We start from the raw sequence: 18,520 nt of genomic DNA, 5'->3' as shown, positions 1-18,520 counted from the left end.
TAAGGGCAATGACTGAGTCAACCAACCATGAGTACGGAGAGCGTGAAGCGACGTGTACATGTTTGGCCTGCCCGACTGCTTTGGTTGGGGGTTTATTCGAAAATGGCTGTAATAATCTATAATTTTATAATTTCTCAAACTGTAACCTTATTTCAAGATGTAATTAGTTTTCAAACTTTATTTTGGGATCCCAACTGTTTAATAATAGAAGTTTTGATGAAACGATGCATTTTCAAAGATTACAGCCTTAACTTTTAATCAGTCACACTTTTGTTTCAAAAACCTCGGTTAGCGAGTTCATTGCACACTGTTTTGTCTTAAAAACTCACTTAGTAACGGCTCTAAGGAAGTAGGGCGTTACATGATAGCTCGATAAAAAGCTTGTTGTCGTGAACTCAATTTGCAGTGCACTGTGATCTCTGTTTTCCTGGTAAGCTCTGAAACTACATCTGTTTTAACTCGACGTAGCATGAAAGGTTTTAATATTGAATGCTGTGAGAAGAATCAAAAGCATAATACAAGTCAGAAATCAATTTTTAGATGCATTCACTCGTACATTTATAGGCAACAATGATTGCATCATCTCTTCATTAACAATATGTAAACACTAATAGCAACAATATTAACAAAGCCTATTTCTCAAAAAAAAAAAAAAAAAAAAAAGCCTAAAGCTAGAAGAGACCTAAATGGTAAAAGCAAACAAATACCCTCACAGACCTCACCAAGGTCTCAAGCTCACGAAAAGTTGATACGTCAACACATGATTTGAGGCAGCACATTTCTAATGTTAGCATTGCAAGTTAAAGCAATTGAATAATGTTGCATAAAAGAGAATCTTTGAAGATAAAGAAGAATCTGGGGAGGTGTTGTGGGAGAAGATCAGATTTTGGGTTACTATGTGTGTGTTCAAAGCAAAAGAGTTCAAAGACGTCTTCTCAGATAATGTTCGGAATTGGCAGTGTATTTAGTAATATGTTTCTAAAGTTCTTATCTTTTCTTTTAAATGGTTCTGCCTTCTCTAAATTAGAGTCTGGCTTAGTTTTGGTTCTGTTAGTTTCAGGAGTTTGTTTACATTTCTTCCTGTTTTTGCTATAGATTTCTCAATAGCTTGCTCCTATACCCTAATTTTGATCAAAATCAAATTATGTACAAGTCTATAATTCATTTATAGAATTTGAAGAGAAAAACAAAAAAGAAAAGAATTTACTAAGAAAAAGAGCATAATTAAAGCACTACAAAAAATCAAAAACCATAACAGAAACCTACAGAGCAACTTAACTGCAAAAATGGGATGAGGAAACACGGAAAAAAAAAACTATGTGTAGCTTACTGGCCAGGTCAGTTAACTAAAGGCTACTGTATTAACATGTGGCACAATATATGTAGTCTATGCTAAACCCATGATATTCCTCCACGAGAAAATAGTTTATTGACAAAGTTATACATATTCTTATTCATTTCCACTTATTAACAAAGCACCTTTAATCTAGACTACCTGAAAAACAACTGAAGTAAAAACTACCACAACATAGAGTTCATCTATTTGTGACCCAAGGCACCGAACCAATAACTGTAATAAAAATAAAGAGCAAAATGAAAATAGAAATAAAAGGTAATAAGTTTACTCCAAGTTTCCATGAATTAGCATACATTCATATTGCTCATACCACTATCCTTATTCTAGACATAATAGTAACTTACAAAAACTACAATATTATAGAGTTCCAATTCTAGTGAAAAACAAGATTAGCTGTACCAAATTTGCAGAAGAATAATGAAACAACTACCTGATTATATGCATATTATTCATATGTTTTTCACAATTTAAACACTATACTTTCATGAAGTCTCAATTATATTCTCTTAGAAGAACTGTATTCTCATCACATTTTTAACGCCTAGAATCAAGACATAAAGCATTTCTAGACATCTTTTTCGATGAATTATATGGTAGAAGTTTTAATATCCTTGCAGCACACACACACACTCACATGCATCCACACAGTTGGAACTTTCCTGACAGTGCTCGTGAAGCAATAAATATTATAAGTTCCAGAACTTACACTCCTGCCATTCGTGGCTGGAATAAGATTTCTCCTGTTTGAAATCGCTCTCTTGAAAGAGTGAACTGACCTTCTCCTGCTGCGTCAGATGATGCTCGTGTATCTTTGAGTAGCTCAGCCTCATAATCATAGGCAACATAACAGAGATTCTGTATAGAAATAAGGTCATAAATAGAACTCAGCTTCAGCAAGGTCTCCTTACAAAAATGAGAGAGAAGAGCAGTAGAAAACAAAATTGAAACATTCCACTAAAACACAAGATACTAATGGTATTAGTAGTTTAATGTACCATGAGCAAAATATTTTCTTTGAGGGTGCAAAGCTGATAGTATTAAAACAGAATAACTACAGTCAGGAAAAACGAGGATAAATATTCAACAACAATATTCTGCACTCAAGAAACAAGCAAGACTTGTACCTCTTTCAAAGTGCGAACGGTGTACAGCGATTCAAAACTAATATTGTTCTGCTGCATCAACTCCTTAAGAAACCCGGTAATTTTTAGTGCTCCCAGTCCCACAACCTCCACACCCACTTTGCGCATTACTTTACCATGTAAAACTAGAAGCCGAAAAAGAAAGAAAAGAGTATATTTCAGATGCCCAAACATTGAATGCAACCAAGATATGATATAAAAGAAAGCACTGGAAAATCCATAGAATGAAAATGAAAAAAGAAGAATAAAAGCAGCAAGGCTGCATGGAAAGTTAAAATTGTAACTTATACTGTAGGGCTAATCAGTATATATCATAGGTAAATGAAACCTTGTTGATAGTTTAAGGAAGCATAATGCATATAAAAGATAAAAGAGAAACTATCACTCCTTACTTGGAACAACTGATGTGACTTGAAACCCAATATTTACAACAATTCTTGAAGTTCTTCTAGCAGCATACAAAGCTAAAGTTGCCTACATTTTCAAAAATAGAAAAAGGATAAGATCTTACAAATAAAAAACATTTATCAAAGAATCAATCGAACATTTTAAGCCAAAAGCAAAAGATCCAAATTACTCATAAGCAAGCATAAGTACATAAAGCATCTCAGTTTATAGTGTTAATAAGTAAATTTGGTGCCTGTTCAGGATTGTCAACCACTCAAGTCACAGAAGCTTGCTTTACAAAAGGAAAATGAAGAATGAAAATTGGATCAAGGCCTCGAAATCTATATCCGATGGTAAATGTCATTTTTGCATGAAACAAACTAATCTTAATTCTTTACCAAAGAGGGGTAGCTCAAATGATAAGGCATATGGCTTGCTATATCACAAGGTATGAGGTTTAAGTTTCTCTTGGATACCTACATAGCAATTGTTAGCGGAATCCTAGTTTTAAAAAAATAAAAAATTACTCTTATTTCTTTTAGTATTAAATATTTTAGAATATTAAACAGCAGCGGCAAGTTAAGGCTTAGCGAAATTTACCTGATTAATTGCACAAACAGCAGGAACATTCATGTTAAATAGTGTTGTATATATAGCTTCCTTGAGTTGCCGTCTTGATGCTTTTGCAGATTCAGTATCTACAATAAAAAGACAGAAACCACATCATAAGGACAGAAAGTGTCTCAAACAAGAAAAACACACAATTCTCAAGTGTCTCACTAAGAAATTACACGACCAAACTTCAAAAAAATTGAACTATCTAAATTACAGAAAAGGCAATGAATATATAGAAGCTGACCATCATAATGCAATATTGGTATAGACACAACCACTGGCTGTGATGGTGCTCTTACCTCCATCCTGTAAAAGACATATCAAATATACATATGTGAGTAAAGAAGCTCATTTCATGAAAGCCAAAGCAAAGAAAAAGCTCAGGCTGGGTTTTTTCTAATATGAATATTTGTTGTTTTCATGAGGTCTTTATTGGAATAGAATGTGGATTTCAAATAAAAGTCAAGTCTTATAAAAGCTTATAACTCAATTTGTTATATGTATATGATCCTTTTTAAACCTTCACTCTGGATAACTAAGCTAAATATGGCTTCTACTCATTGGGTTCTGCATAGAAAAAAAAAATTGGCACCTGTCATAAAATTAGTATCAGTCACAAATTAAATACATTTGTTTATCTTCCACTGCCATAGAAGAGCTGAACTCTTCAATTTGGTCTCTTGTTCATCTTTCTAGTTTGGATCTTAGCAATAAATTGTTAGCAAGAAATCTCATCTCATGCAAGAAATTGTTGTCTTCTAGATTATTAGCCTAGAAATATATAGCTCAACCTCTAAAACTATCTTGAATGCTTCATTAAACCAAAGGGCTCATATAGCATATTCTATCTGTCCAAGCTCATAATGTATATACAGTTTCTTTGCATCATTTTATCATACACTTGTGGGGCATTGACCATTAGTTCAAGAGTAACATAGACCACAGTTACCTTACACTATGTAATGATCCACTACTCTAGACTTTTGGACCATTAATGAAACTATGCATACAAATCCTTAACAAAACTTACATTTTGCGAAAATACCATATCTTTATTGGAAACTTATAAAAACCAATGTTAAAACTTACATAAATTTAAGTTAGGATATGGGTACCCATTGTCTTTAAAACAAAACATAGCTTAAAGTGAAAAGGAATTACATAGAAAGTGCGGAAAAATTGTAACGACCCACTAATCTAGACTATTTGGACCATTAACGAATCTATACATAACACTTACATTTTTGCGGAAATACCATAATTTTATTGAAACTTGTGGAAACAAAGGTTACTTTCATAAAATAAGTAGGATATGGGTACCCATTGTCTTTAAAACAAAAATAACTTAAAAACTAAAAAGAGTTACATAGAAAATGCGGAAAATACATTTAAAACCATAAAAGCATAAACAAGACTACATCCTCGAATCGAATAACGCTCGGCCCCTTGACTCCATTCACCATCGATACACATCCTCTAAGCGTCACGAATCTTTCCACCTCTAAAGCTTATTTCCTGCACATAAACAGAAAGGAATGAGCCTAATGCCCAGCAAGGAAAAATCTAACACATAGTCATAAACATAAACATAATTTCATAATAACGTAAAGACATATCATAACACATAATTCACTTATTATAATGGCCATTATTACTTGGGGTCCCATAGACTAAACAAGCATATGCCCATGGGATTAGTGGGGTCCTACTAGCTAAGTAGGTCATATGCCCATAACCCATTTGGGGTCTTGTTAGTCATATGGGTCATATGCCCAAGCCTACAAACATACACATATACATATCATAACACTTTTAATAACATAAATCATATAGATAACATAAGCACATAACATGTTGATTCTAGCCTATTTTCCTTACCAAAGTTACCGGGATTATGGACTGAGTTGGGACTTTTGGAACACTCCTAAAACCATAAGAAAGAGTGAGTCTAAAGAAAGGAGATGAAATGAAAGAGATGGAAAGACTAAACCATAAAAACATACTTACCAACTTATATGCTTAAGAGCTTGGATTCCCTAACCAAAATAAGAATAAGGTTAGGGGACTGAGTAGAAGGTTTTGAGAAAGGAAATAACATAAAATACAGAAAGGAACTAGAGTTTTGGGTTTACCTCAAAGATTTGCAAGATCAATCTAACCTTCACCGAAATACTATAGAACTCACTTCCCAAAGTGTTTGATAAGCTTATGATGTTTAAGCTTATAGTTTTTCCCCAAACCAAGTGTTTACACTCTCACACTCACTTAACACTAGCAGCTTTAGAGCAAATGGTGAATAATGGCTGGGTACTAGGTCCTATTTATAGAGTTTGGGAATGAAAATATCTTGATTTTACTTGAATAAAAATAATGGCTTTTTAGGTGAAAATCATTTGAATAATCGTTCAGCAGAGGCTGAAGACTCGTTCACAAGATGCTGGACTGTTGAAGGAGTTTGAATGGCTGAAAGGAAATGAATTCAAAAGAGTTTGAATCCATGCTGAAGGAGGCGATATATCGCCCCCTGTAGGCGATATATCGCCTGGGCCAGTATGCCCGAGGCGACCGTGCATCGTTTCGTGTTTTCCGTATCTACGTGCTGCGACATATCGCCCCCTATAGCTGCGATATATCGGCACACGCTGAATATTTAAACACGAAATTACACATTTTTAGCTAAGTTTGAATGGAGTAAACAGCCTTGACTAAGCCCTCAACGTACTCAAAGCTGCTGACTGACCCTATAACATTCAAACTTTACTCCTTATTATATTTAATCCTCAAAAATCTTAATCCTTAATTACCATTCAAAACATGTGCTTAAAATCCTATTGGTTGATGTCTAAACCTTATAATATAATAATATAATCCTTAATATCAGTCACATTAATCAAACCTTAGGTTATACTTAATATTCTTAAACTATAGGTTAAACTTAGAAAATCTATAAGTACTACTATGAGTGTCCAAATAACTCCCGGTCTGAACCAAAAATCCAAAGTAACAAAGATAATGCTATAAATACTATCATACTACTATCTATCTTAGCTAAGTAAAGTTCTTGGACTCTACAATTCTCCCCTACTAAAAAGAATTTCGTCCTCGAAATTTACTTATCACATAACTCCGGATACCGGCCTTGCATGTCCTCCTCCAACTCCCACATTGCCTCGCATTCAGAACTATTGCTCCATAGGACTTTGACTATAGGAAAGCTCTTAGACCGTAACTACTTCATCCATCTATCTAGGATGCTAACCGGTCGTTCCTCGTAACTTAAGTCTTTCTGGAGTGCTATCGTATCGTATTTGAGGACGTGAGATGGGTCTGACACATATTTGCGTAACATTGAGATGTGGAAGACGTTGTGACTATCGGCTAGTGCTGGCGGTAGGGCTAGTCTATACGCAACTGTTCCCACTTTGTCCAATATCTAAAAGGACCTATGAATCGGGGACGAAACTTGCCTTTCTTCCCGAACTGCTTGACACCTTTCATAGGAGATATCTTCAAGAAGACTTGATCTCCAACTTGGAATTCCACATCGCGTCGCTTGGTATCCGCATAGCTTTTCTGACGGCTTTGAGCAGCCAGCATACGCTGTCTAATAAGCGTTACTGCTTCTTAAGCTTGTCTAACAGCTTCGAGCCTTAAGCTGCCTTTCTCCTACCTCGTCCCAGTGCAACGGTGATCGGTACCTTCTTCCATATAGCAACACATAAGGTGCCATTCCGATCGTTGACTGGTAGCTGTTGTTGTACGAGAACTCGATCAGTGGTAAGTACTTGTTCCACGATCCTTCGAAATCAAGTATACACGCGCGTAGCATACCTCTAAGATCTGAATCGTACGCTTAAACTGCCCATCTGTCTGAGGATGGAAAGTTGTACTAAGGCTTAACTTAGTACCCATATCTATCTGTAAGTTTCTCCAAAATTTTGACGTAAATACTGATCCTCTATCTGACATTATCGTCTTGGGGATTCCATGCAATCGTACAATCTCTTGGATGTAGATGTCTGCATATTGGTCTGCCGTATAAGAAGTCTTAACAGGCAGAAAATGAGCCGACTTGGTTAGTCTATCTATGACTATCCAAGCAGAATCATGCTACTTATTCGTCCTTGGCAGACCCGTCACGAAGTCCATGGCTATATCGTCCCACTTCCATTCTGGTATGCTAAGCGGTTGCAATAAACCTGCAGGCCGCTGATGCTTTGCTTTCACTTGCTGGCATACCAGACACTTAGATACATACTCAGCTATGTCCTTCTTCATCCCTGGCCACCAATAGACTGCCTTGATGTCATAAGTCATCTTGGTAGACCCTGGATGAACTGAGTACGGGGCATTATGCGCTTCTTCTAGGATTGTCTTCTTAATACTCTGATTGTCTGGCACGCATACCCGATCCTTATATCTCAATAAACCTTGGCTAGATATTGAGAAATCTGTATTCTTGCCTTCTCTGACTGCTTCCATATGTGGTGCTAGCGATTCCTCATGTCTCTGACCAATCCGTATGTCCTCTAGCAGATTTGATTGGATAGACAAGTTAGCCAGCTTGCCTACAACCATTTCTATTCCAGCACTGATAAGCTCCTGCTGTAGTGGCTTTTCTATCCCGGATAAGGCTGCTAAATTCCCATAGTTTTTCCGGCTGAGTGCATCGGCAACTACATTCGCTTTCCCTGGGTGGTATAGGATTTCACAGTTGTAATCCTTTACTAACTCTAACCACCTGCGCTGCCTCATGTTGAGCTCCTTCTGCGTAAAGAAGTATTTTAAACTTTTGTGGTCCGTGTAAATCTCGCACAATGGCGCCAGATTTTTAACGCAAAGACCACCGCTGCCAACTCCATATCGTGAGTTGGATAGTGTTGCTTATACTCCTTCAACTGACGTGAGGCGTAGGCTATCACCTTGTCATTTTTGCATCAACACGCATCCCAATCCTAGCTTTGATGCATCGCATTAGACAACGAACTTATCGTCGGGTATCGGTACACTAAGTACTGGTGTTGAGCAAAGCTTATCCTTAAGCAATTGGAAGCTTTCCTCACACTTATCATTCCAGTTAAACTTTTGTTGCTTCCGGGTCAGGTTGGTGAGTGGAGTGGCTATCTTAGAAAAGCCCTCTACAAACTTTCTATAGTAACCTGCTAGCCCTAAGAAGCTTCTTACTTCTGACGCGTTCTTTGGTCTAGGCCAATCCTTCATGGCCTCTACCTTCGATGGATCTACTGCAACTCCGTCTTTTGATATGATGTGCCCGAGGAACGCCACTTGCGAAAGCCAAAATTCGCATTTCTTTGAACTTGGCGCAAAGTTGATGCTCGTTCGATCGCGTCAAAATCATCCTCAATGTTCCTCGTGCTCTACTTCATCCTTGGAGTATACTAAGATATTGTTGATGAACACAACGACGAATTTATCCAAATAGTCTTTGAAGACCCTATTCATTAAGTCCATAAACGCGGCTGGTGCGTTAGTAAGACCCAAAGACATAACCAAGAACTCGTAACGTCCATAACGAGTCCTAAAGGTTGTCTTAGGAATATCTTCTCCCTTTACCTTGAGCTGATGATACCCGGACCGTAAATTGAATACAGTCGCGCCTCGGAGTTGATCAAACAAATCATCAATCCGAAGTAGCGGGTATTTGTTCACTTTATTCAGCTCACGGTAGTCTATGCACATGCGCATACTTCCGTCCTTCTTCTTCACGAATAGTACCGGAGCTCCCCATGGTGAATGGCTTGGCCTAATGAAACCCAAGTCTAGGAGTTCTTATAGCTGTGTCTTTAACTCCTTGAGTTCCGTAGGTGCCATCCGGTATGGTGCCTTAGAGATAGGCTCGGTGCCGGGTACTAATTCTATCGTGAAGTCTATTTCTCGATTTGGCGGCAATCCTGGCAAGTCATCGGGGAAAACTTCTGGAAATTCTTGTATAACCCGAACATCTCCAACTTTGAGTGATGTCTCCTTCTCCACATTCGTGATGCTGGCTAAGAATGCTTGGCATCCTTTCTCCATCATTCTCTGAGCTTTGAGAGATGACACTAACGGTGTGCGTAGTCCTGAAGCTTGTCCCATGATCTCTGGCCGTCAGGAGTCTCGAACATCACCTTCTTGCGTTTGCTGTCGATCGTTGCGCCATGCCGTGCTAGCCAATCCATGCTTAGTATTACGTCGAAGTCCTTGATTACTAGCTCTATCAGATCTCCTTCTAGTCCTATGTCCTCAATCTTGATCGGTAAGCCTCGTACTATTCGTGATGATAGAACTACTCTGCCCGAAGGCAACTCGGTTACAAACCTAGTTCTAAATCTTTCACTAGGTTTGTCTAGTTTTTCTATCATTCCTAACGAGATATACGAGTATACTGCTACCAATCTAGCGATACATATACTATTGAGGATATGATCTGACCTATAAATGCTTGTTACTAGCATGGGTTCCTCCTTGGGTCAATGCAAAGACTTTGGTCTGGAACCATCGTTTAATCCCTCTTAGCATTCCTCTGAATCCTTTTTGTTGTAGTTCCCAGGTCTGCTAGCTTAACCCCTAATTCCATCTTTGGTCTAAGTCCTCTGACGAACTTGGTCAACCTCGTAAAGTCGGTTGGGACCAACTCTGGTGCAAACTTGACTAATCTGTTGAACTGACGAGCATATTCTTCTATCATTAGTGATGACTGCCGAGGAGTAATACTTCTTGTGGAACGGCTCCACAAATCTTGTCCATATCATGGTGGTGACATCGTTAGTCTGCTGAACTAAGTCCCACCATATTCTGGCATCCTTCCTGAGTAATGACGAGACGCAGGATATGCGGTCTGCATTACTGAAATTCATGTGCGTAAGAATTGGCTTCACATCCTTAGCCACTCTTCTGCCTCAAAGGGGTCTATAGTCCCTTTAAAGTTTGGAGCGTGCTGCTTGTGGAACCTCTCATATACTGACTCCATATTCGGTACTGGATGTGGTGCGTAGTTCGTCACTGGCCATCCCCCATATGGACCAACTTGTTGGGGTGCTAGGGCCATTTGTTGTAGCTGCGGCTGCGGTTGCGGCGGAGGCTGGGGCTGAGTCTGCGCCTGTTGACGTTGTTGCTGCAAGAGTTCCTCGACTTGTTGTCGCCGTCTAGCGATTTCCACGGTGTTGTCAGCTGATGGTGTCGGCGCGTTGCGGCTAGTAGTAGCACGCACTCCTCTTCTGCGAACTGGAGGGCATCATTGGTCGTTGGAACAACGTTGGAGGCGTTTCCGTTGGTGCGTGCAGATCTTCGGAGCGACATCTTCACCAAAAGTTCTAAGAGTCGAGAACTTGTTAGAACTTACCCTAATAGGCTCTAAGGCAAAAACTTATTCTAAAACAAACATATCTCGGACCTATTTATTATGACTTCTTATGAAAAATTATATAGGTCTTTATTTATTATTAGAGTGGGTTTCTATACTTAGAAAAACAAGTCATCTTTATTTTCTAAGTGTGTTTCTAATCATCCTATATGACTTAATTCTCAGGCTCGAAACTTATCTTTGTTCCAAAGTTAACAATATTGAGGGAGGGCTGGGATCAGTAAAATCGTTCCCACTACTAAGGCCCCCTAACTCTCAATAAGGAAACTTGGTTCATTGATTTGTATCCACCTTCACTGAACTTAGTCATTATTCATTTTATTTATTACTCATTATGATTGCGAAAAAAAATCAAACTCATACATGAAAATAAAATAACATGAAATCAATTTGGAAAAAGATTTTCACTTATTACAATCATAAAACAAAGAAATAAACAAAACAAACAATGAAAAACTAGCTATTCTAAAAATCGGGATCTTCTACATCCGATCCTTCATCTAGCATATCATTATCTATCTCCTTATAATCATCATTTTCTTGAGCCTCAAAATTTCCTCGGGGAAGATTCAAGAAGATCCTATGTTGTTGCTCATTAGTGAATTGAAACTCTAAATCATAGGTGAACTTAAGTATGAGAGAATAATATCTTAGGGCTGCTTGTAAGTCATCATCATTATTTATATTCTCCCATATTTCTTCTAAAGTTAAAATTGCAGAAGGAAAATCTTTTAAAAGCCTAATTACTAGGACATATTGTTCTGCAGCTCTCATCATGATTTTCTTAGACTCTTGAAGGTGACCTATCTCTTTGTGGAACAAGATCAATCTTCGAGTGATCTTTTCTAGTACTCCTACGGTGTTTCTTGGCTCCCTTATTCTTTTTAAAGCCTTAATGGCTCGGATATCCTCATTGCTTAAAGCTCCATTCATTCTTAACTGAAACATAAACACTAAAGTCGTTAGCTATACACATAGACAAAGTAACTTGTAACTTGTAACTTAAACACTTACTTGGCGGTCCGATTCGGAGCTTTGAGCATGTGTATCGAGGAGAACTTCATGCGAAGGAACCGTTTGCTCTGATACCAACTGTAACGACCCACTAATCTAGACTATTTGGACCATTAACGAATCTATACATAACACTTACATTTTTGCGGAAATACCATAATTTTATTGAAACTTGTGGAAACAAAGGTTACTTTCATAAAATAAGTAGGATATGGGTACCCATTGTCTTTAAAACAAAAATAACTTAAAAACTAAAAAGAGTTACATAGAAAATGCGGAAAATACATTTAAAACCATAAAAGCATAAACAAGACTACATCCTCGAATCGAATAACGCTCGGCCCCTTGACTCCATTCACCATCGATACACATCCTCTAAGCGTCACGAATCTTTCCACCTCTAAAGCTTATTTCCTGCACATAAACAGAAAGGAATGAGCCTAATGCCCAGCAAGGAAAAATCTAACACATAGTCATAAACATAAACATAATTTCATAATAACGTAAAGACATATCATAACACATAATTCACTTATTATAATGGCCATTATTACTTGGGGTCCCATAGACTAAACAAGCATATGCCCATGGGATTAGTGGGGTCCTACTAGCTAAGTAGGTCATATGCCCATAACCCATTTGGGGTCTTGTTAGTCATATGGGTCATATGCCCAAGCCTACAAACATACACATATACATATCATAACACTTTTAATAACATAAATCATATAGATAACATAAGCACATAACATGTTGATTCTAGCCTATTTTCCTTACCAAAGTTACCGGGATTATGGACTGAGTTGGGACTTTTGGAACACTCCTAAAACCATAAGAAAGAGTGAGTCTAAAGAAAGGAGATGAAATGAAAGAGATGGAAAGACTAAACCATAAAAACATACTTACCAACTTATATGCTTAAGAGCTTGGATTCCCTAACCAAAATAAGAATAAGGTTAGGGGACTGAGTAGAAGGTTTTGAGAAAGGAAATAACATAAAATACAGAAAGGAACTAGAGTTTTGGGTTTACCTCAAAGATTTGCAAGATCAATCTAACCTTCACCGAAATACTATAGAACTCACTTCCCAAAGTGTTTGATAAGCTTATGATGTTTAAGCTTATAGTTTTTCCCCAAACCAAGTGTTTACACTCTCACACTCACTTAACACTAGCAGCTTTAGAGCAAATGGTGAATAATGGCTGGGTACTAGGTCCTATTTATAGAGTTTGGGAATGAAAATATCTTGATTTTACTTGAATAAAAATAATGGCTTTTTAGGTGAAAATCATTTGAATAATCGTTCAGCAGAGGCTGAAGACTCGTTCACAAGATGCTGGACTGTTGAAGGAGTTTGAATGGCTGAAAGGAAATGAATTCAAAAGAGTTTGAATCCATGCTGAAGGAGGCGATATATCGCCCCCTGTAGGCGATATATCGCCTGGGCCAGTATGCCCGAGGCGACCGTGCATCGTTTCGTGTTTTCCGTATCTACGTGCTGCGACATATCGCCCCCTATAGCTGCGATATATCGGCACACGCTGAATATTTAAACACGAAATTACACATTTTTAGCTAAGTTTGAATGGAGTAAACAGCCTTCACTAAGCCCTCAACGTACTCAAAGCTGCTGACTGACCCTATAACATTCAAACTTTACTCCTTATTATATTTAATCCTCAAAAATCTTAATCCTTAATTACCATTCAAAACATGTGCTTAAAATCCTATTGGTTGATGTCTAAACCTTATAATATAATAATATAATCCTTAATATCAGTCACATTAATCAAACCTTAGGTTATACTTAATATTCTTAAACTATAGGTTAAACTTAGAAAATCTATAAGTACTACTATGAGTGTCCAAATAACTCCCGGTCTGAACCAAAAATCCAAAGTAACAAAGATAATGCTATAAATACTATCATACTACTATCTATCTTAGCTAAGTAAAGTTCTTGGACTCTACAAAAATACATGTAAAACCATAAAAAGGTAAAACAAGACTACATCCTCGAAAGATCGAACTCTCGACTCCTTGACTCCATTCACCATCGATACACATCCTCTAAGCATCACGAATCTTTCCACCTCTAAAGCTTATTTCCTGCACATAAACAGAAAGGAATGAGCCTAATGCCCAGCAAGGAAAATCTAACACATAGTCATAAACATAAACTTCATAATAAACGTAAAGACATATCATAACACATAATACACTTATTATAATGGCCATTATTACTTGGGGTCCCATAGACTAAACAAGCTTATGCCCATGAGATTAGTGGGGTCCTACCAGCTAAATAGGCTTATGCCCACAACCTTTTTGGGGTCTTGTTAGTCAAATAGGGCATATGCCCAAGCCTACAACATACACACAATAACATATTCATAACATATGAAAACATAACACATAAGATAACATAAACATATAGATTCTAGCCTATTTTCCTTACCAAAGTTACCGGGATATAATGGACTGATTTGGGACTTTTTGGAACACTCCTAAAACCATAAGAAAGAGTGAGTCTAAAGAAAGGAGATGAAATGAAGGAGATGGAAAGACTAAACCATAAAAAAAACATACTTACCGACTTATATGCTTAAGAACTTGGATTCCCTAACCAAAATAAGAATAAGGTTAGGGGACTGAGTAGAAGGTTTTGAGAAAGGAAATAGCATGAAATAAATGGAATAGAGTTTCGGGTTTACCTTAAAGATTTGCAAGATCAATCTAACCTCCACCGAAATACTATAGAACTCACTTCCCAAAGTGTTTGATAAGCTTATGATGTTTAAGCTTATAGTTTTTCCCAAACCAAGTGTTTACACTCTCACACTCACTTAACACTAGTAGCTTCTGAACTTAGAGCAAATGGTGAATAATGGCTAGGTACTAGGTCCTATTTATAGAGTTTGGAGATGAAAAGATCTTGATTTTACTTGAATAAAAATAATGGCTTTTTAGGTGAAAAATATTTGAATACTCGTTCAGCAGAGGCTGAAGACTCGTTCAAAAGATGCTGGGCTGTTGAAGGAGTTTGAATGGCTGAAAGGAAAAGAATTCAAAAACAATTGAACATATGCTGAAGGAGGCGATATATCGCCCCCTGTAGGCGATATATCGCCTGGGCCAGTATGCCCGAGGCGACCGTGCATCGTTTCGTGTTTTCCGTATCTACGTGCTGCGACATATCGCCCCCTACAGCTGCGATATATCGGCACTCGCTGAATATTTAAACACGAAATTACACATTTTTAGCTAAGTTTGAATGGAGTAAACAGCCTTGACTAAGCCCTCAACGTACTCAAAGCTGCTGACTGACCCTATAACATTCAAACTTTACTCCTTATTAGATTTAATCCCCAAAAATACTTAATCCTTAATCACCATTCATAACATGTGTTTAAAATCCTATTGGTTGATGTCTAAACCTTATAATATAATAAATATAATCCTTAATATCAGTCACTTTAATCAAACCTTAGGTTATACTTAATATTCTTAAACTATAGATTAAACTTAGAAAATCTATAAGTACTACTATGAGTGTCCAAATAATTCCCGGTCTGAACCAAAAATCCATAGTAACAAAGATAACGCTATAAATACTATCGTACTATTATCTATCTTAGCTAAGTAAAGTTCTTGGACTCTACACACTACCTTGAACCTCAATACAAACAAACATTCCAAAAACTAACCAAGAACTTTTTCAAAGAAGAAAAAAACAATAGATATAAGGCAAGAAAACCTATCTCTGGAACCAGAGCAGAGGAGGTATCATGATAGACATCAACAGGTATTTTTGGAGGGTTCGAATAATCTGTTGAGTGCAGTCATTGATTGATCGAATGTTTAATAGAAAGTTTTTTGCAAACGTCATTTTAGTTATAAGTTAAGACAAATAACTGGTTAGTTAGAACAAGTTTTAAGCTGATGCAGCAAGGTGAATCAAATTTGAGGACTAAACAAAATCATACATTTGCTACGAGTTTTTGGCTTACATTTAGAACTAAAGAGTGATTCAGTTATTAGTGAATAGTTTATCATTGATGAAATTGATGGCACGTGAGACATGTGTGTTGTGTTTGGAGGTGGACACTTTCATCTATGCTTCATATTGGACTAAAATTGATGGCACTGTCGATTGCAGTAGAGCCAAAGGGTTTATTTTTAATTTATAAAAAATGTTTAGAACATATCATGGAGAAATGACAAGATTTACATTATTTTCTTACTGAGATTGATTCATGACCTCTATAATATGCATAATGTTGCATTATAACAGTGTTTTAATTCTTGTGTTCTGACTGAAATCATTCTGTATTGATCAGAGCTTGGTTTTTCGGTTCCAAGGTGACTTGTGTGAAGAAGACTCACTATGGTAAGAAGCTATACTGATGAACTAGAAGAAAAGAATCTTGTAGTTTTTACTTATTAAAACTCTATCTTATCTCTATGTAAAAAACGCAGCATACGAATTCAATACAATATCAATGAGAATTTAGAACACAAAACACAGAAAACCCTTAGAGCATGATCGTTTACCTTGAGCGCGAGCCACAGCAGCCAACAAGTTAAAGATATCCAAGTGTCCATTAATTTTATTGTCTCCATCTCCAGGGAGCACAAGTCTTGAGCCGACATCGTCTGGTTGAGTTTTCCTCCTACGCCGATTTTGCCTAGCAAGCCTCCTTATACAACTCTGCTTGCCCTCGTCAAACTCGGAAAGGGGATGAAACCTGCAAGGAGCAAGCAAGAAGATGATGAACCTCGCCGTTCTAAACAACAGAAATCTACAGCAAAAATTACCAGAGCGAACCCTCTTATTGGGTCTGGATCTGGGGTCATCCCCACAAGTGAAGCCGCCCCCCAGATTTCTGCGGAGAGTGGCATCGGTTATCTCAGGGGTTGGAGTTGCAGGGAATTCTTCCGTCTTGGCGATGTCCGCAGCGTTGACGGCGGGGGAGGCCGCAGAGTCAAGGGGCTTGGCAAGGAGTCTAACCGTGTCCTAGTCCCAGACCTTAGGGTCGAAGTTATCGACGGGATTGGAGTTTGTGAACCGCTGCTGGTAATTAGGGGCCGGATAAGGGAGATATCATTTTGAGAGAGATGAAAACAGGATCTATTCCCATAAAATTATTTTTACTTAGTAATTAAAAAAAGGAAAGAAAAAAAACACCGCCTCCTTACATTTTAGCGGGCTCCCAAAATTTTATACCACCTTTTTCTTTTTTGCTTTGCCTATTACCATAACACTTTTTCAATTGAGTTATATTCATGTGTTATGAAAATAGTTATTTGGTGTAGTGATATCTCACATATGGTTGCTGCGACGAACCTCCAACCTCCCCATACCTAACATTAGGTAGCGGAGGCTGCATCGATCCTCCTTGAAAATCGGTAAAGCTAAAATATAGTGGAGGAGACTGGGAAGAGCGTCCAAAAATATATTGGTTTTGATATTGATGAGGTTGTTGCGACGACTCATGTGGCGGATACGGTGGATGAGGTTGGTACTGCTGCTGTGGCGGAAACTGTGAAGGAGGATGGTACTGCTGTTGTGGCGGTGTATGAAGGTCGGGATTGGCAGTGTTACTCTGAGAAGACAAACCACCTTCGGATTGTGGTGGCAAATACCTCTGCAGAAAACTATCAAACCGTGGGTCATACAGATTACTGGATTGCTCAGGTACCACCTTTTGACGCGTCTCACGAATTGCCTTCATCATCATAGCCATAGTAGTCATATCTTCATTAGGTGTAGCACCAGTATTTGCTCGGGACTGACTTTGATCTGTAGAGCTAGAGGTTGTCTTTCTTTCCTTCCCTTTCGCCCTATAATCCACTCCTCTTTGGTAGTCAGATCTCTCCCCAAGTACTTTACTTAGTATCTCGTATTGATCGACCGGGGACGAATCAACGCCCGATACATTAAGAGATGCCTCACTCTGCTGTTGATTCTATCTCTCAAGTTGTGACCTCTGAACCTCTGCCACCATTTTTTCATGTATAAAGATAACATTATAAACAAAAATTAGAAACATTGGAAACAAGAAAACAATACTATTCACTTACATACTCTTGTTGAGTTGCCTCATTGACAAAAGATTTTGTCGATTTTTTCATATGAGCATCCCTCCAAGTATCAACAACATGTGCATCTGGGTTCTCCTATACAAATGTAAACACAATGTTTTAGAATGTGTTATTTTATAAAATTAAATTAACATCTTCACTTACATATTGGTGACGCTTAGCAGCCAAAGACTTTGTGCCTTGTGTTGTTACATACTTCATTTGTTTTCTGTTTGCTTGATTTTTAGTGGAACGAGCCAAAAATCTTTCGCTAAAAAAAAATTCACAAATACTCTGCCAAGCCTCCTTAGTGCAATGGTTAGGTGGCTTAGAGAGGACATTCTCCAAATCTTCTGGTACAGCATAATTACTTTTGAAGTGTTTATGTCTATTGTTCTTTCTTTCGCGATATCTTTCGCCCATCTCCTTGTTGACAATTCATCACCATTTTCCAAAGACTCAAGATTGTGCAAGTCATATATCTAAATACATAAAATGATATTATATTCACCAAATATATCATTAATAAAATGACTGTTCAAATTTAAAGTTCAAAGC

At 37.6% G+C, this 18,520-nt stretch overlaps 1 protein-coding gene across 1 annotated transcript; it reads right to left on the bottom strand.

Moving 5' to 3' along the window:
* Positions 1–346: 346 nt before the first annotated feature.
* Positions 347–16,571, bottom strand: LOC133815777 (actin-related protein 8-like). Its single transcript, XM_062248577.1, has 7 exons — positions 16,433–16,571; positions 3,746–3,807; positions 3,487–3,584; positions 2,892–2,973; positions 2,482–2,624; positions 2,064–2,212; positions 347–492 (listed from the first exon to the last, which is right to left on the bottom strand). The coding sequence occupies exons 2-7, from the start codon at positions 3,804–3,806 to the stop codon at positions 480–482; spliced, it is 546 nt and encodes a 181-aa protein (XP_062104561.1). The 5' UTR covers position 3,807; positions 16,433–16,571; the 3' UTR covers positions 347–479.
* Between the last annotated feature and the right edge of the window lie 1,949 nt (positions 16,572–18,520).

This window comes from Humulus lupulus, chromosome 2 (assembly GCF_963169125.1).
Source record: "Humulus lupulus chromosome 2, drHumLupu1.1, whole genome shotgun sequence".
Lineage (NCBI taxonomy): Eukaryota > Viridiplantae > Streptophyta > Magnoliopsida > Rosales > Cannabaceae > Humulus > Humulus lupulus.
Note: the sequence above shows the minus strand (reverse complement) of the source record. Positions and strands in the feature narration are given on the sequence as shown.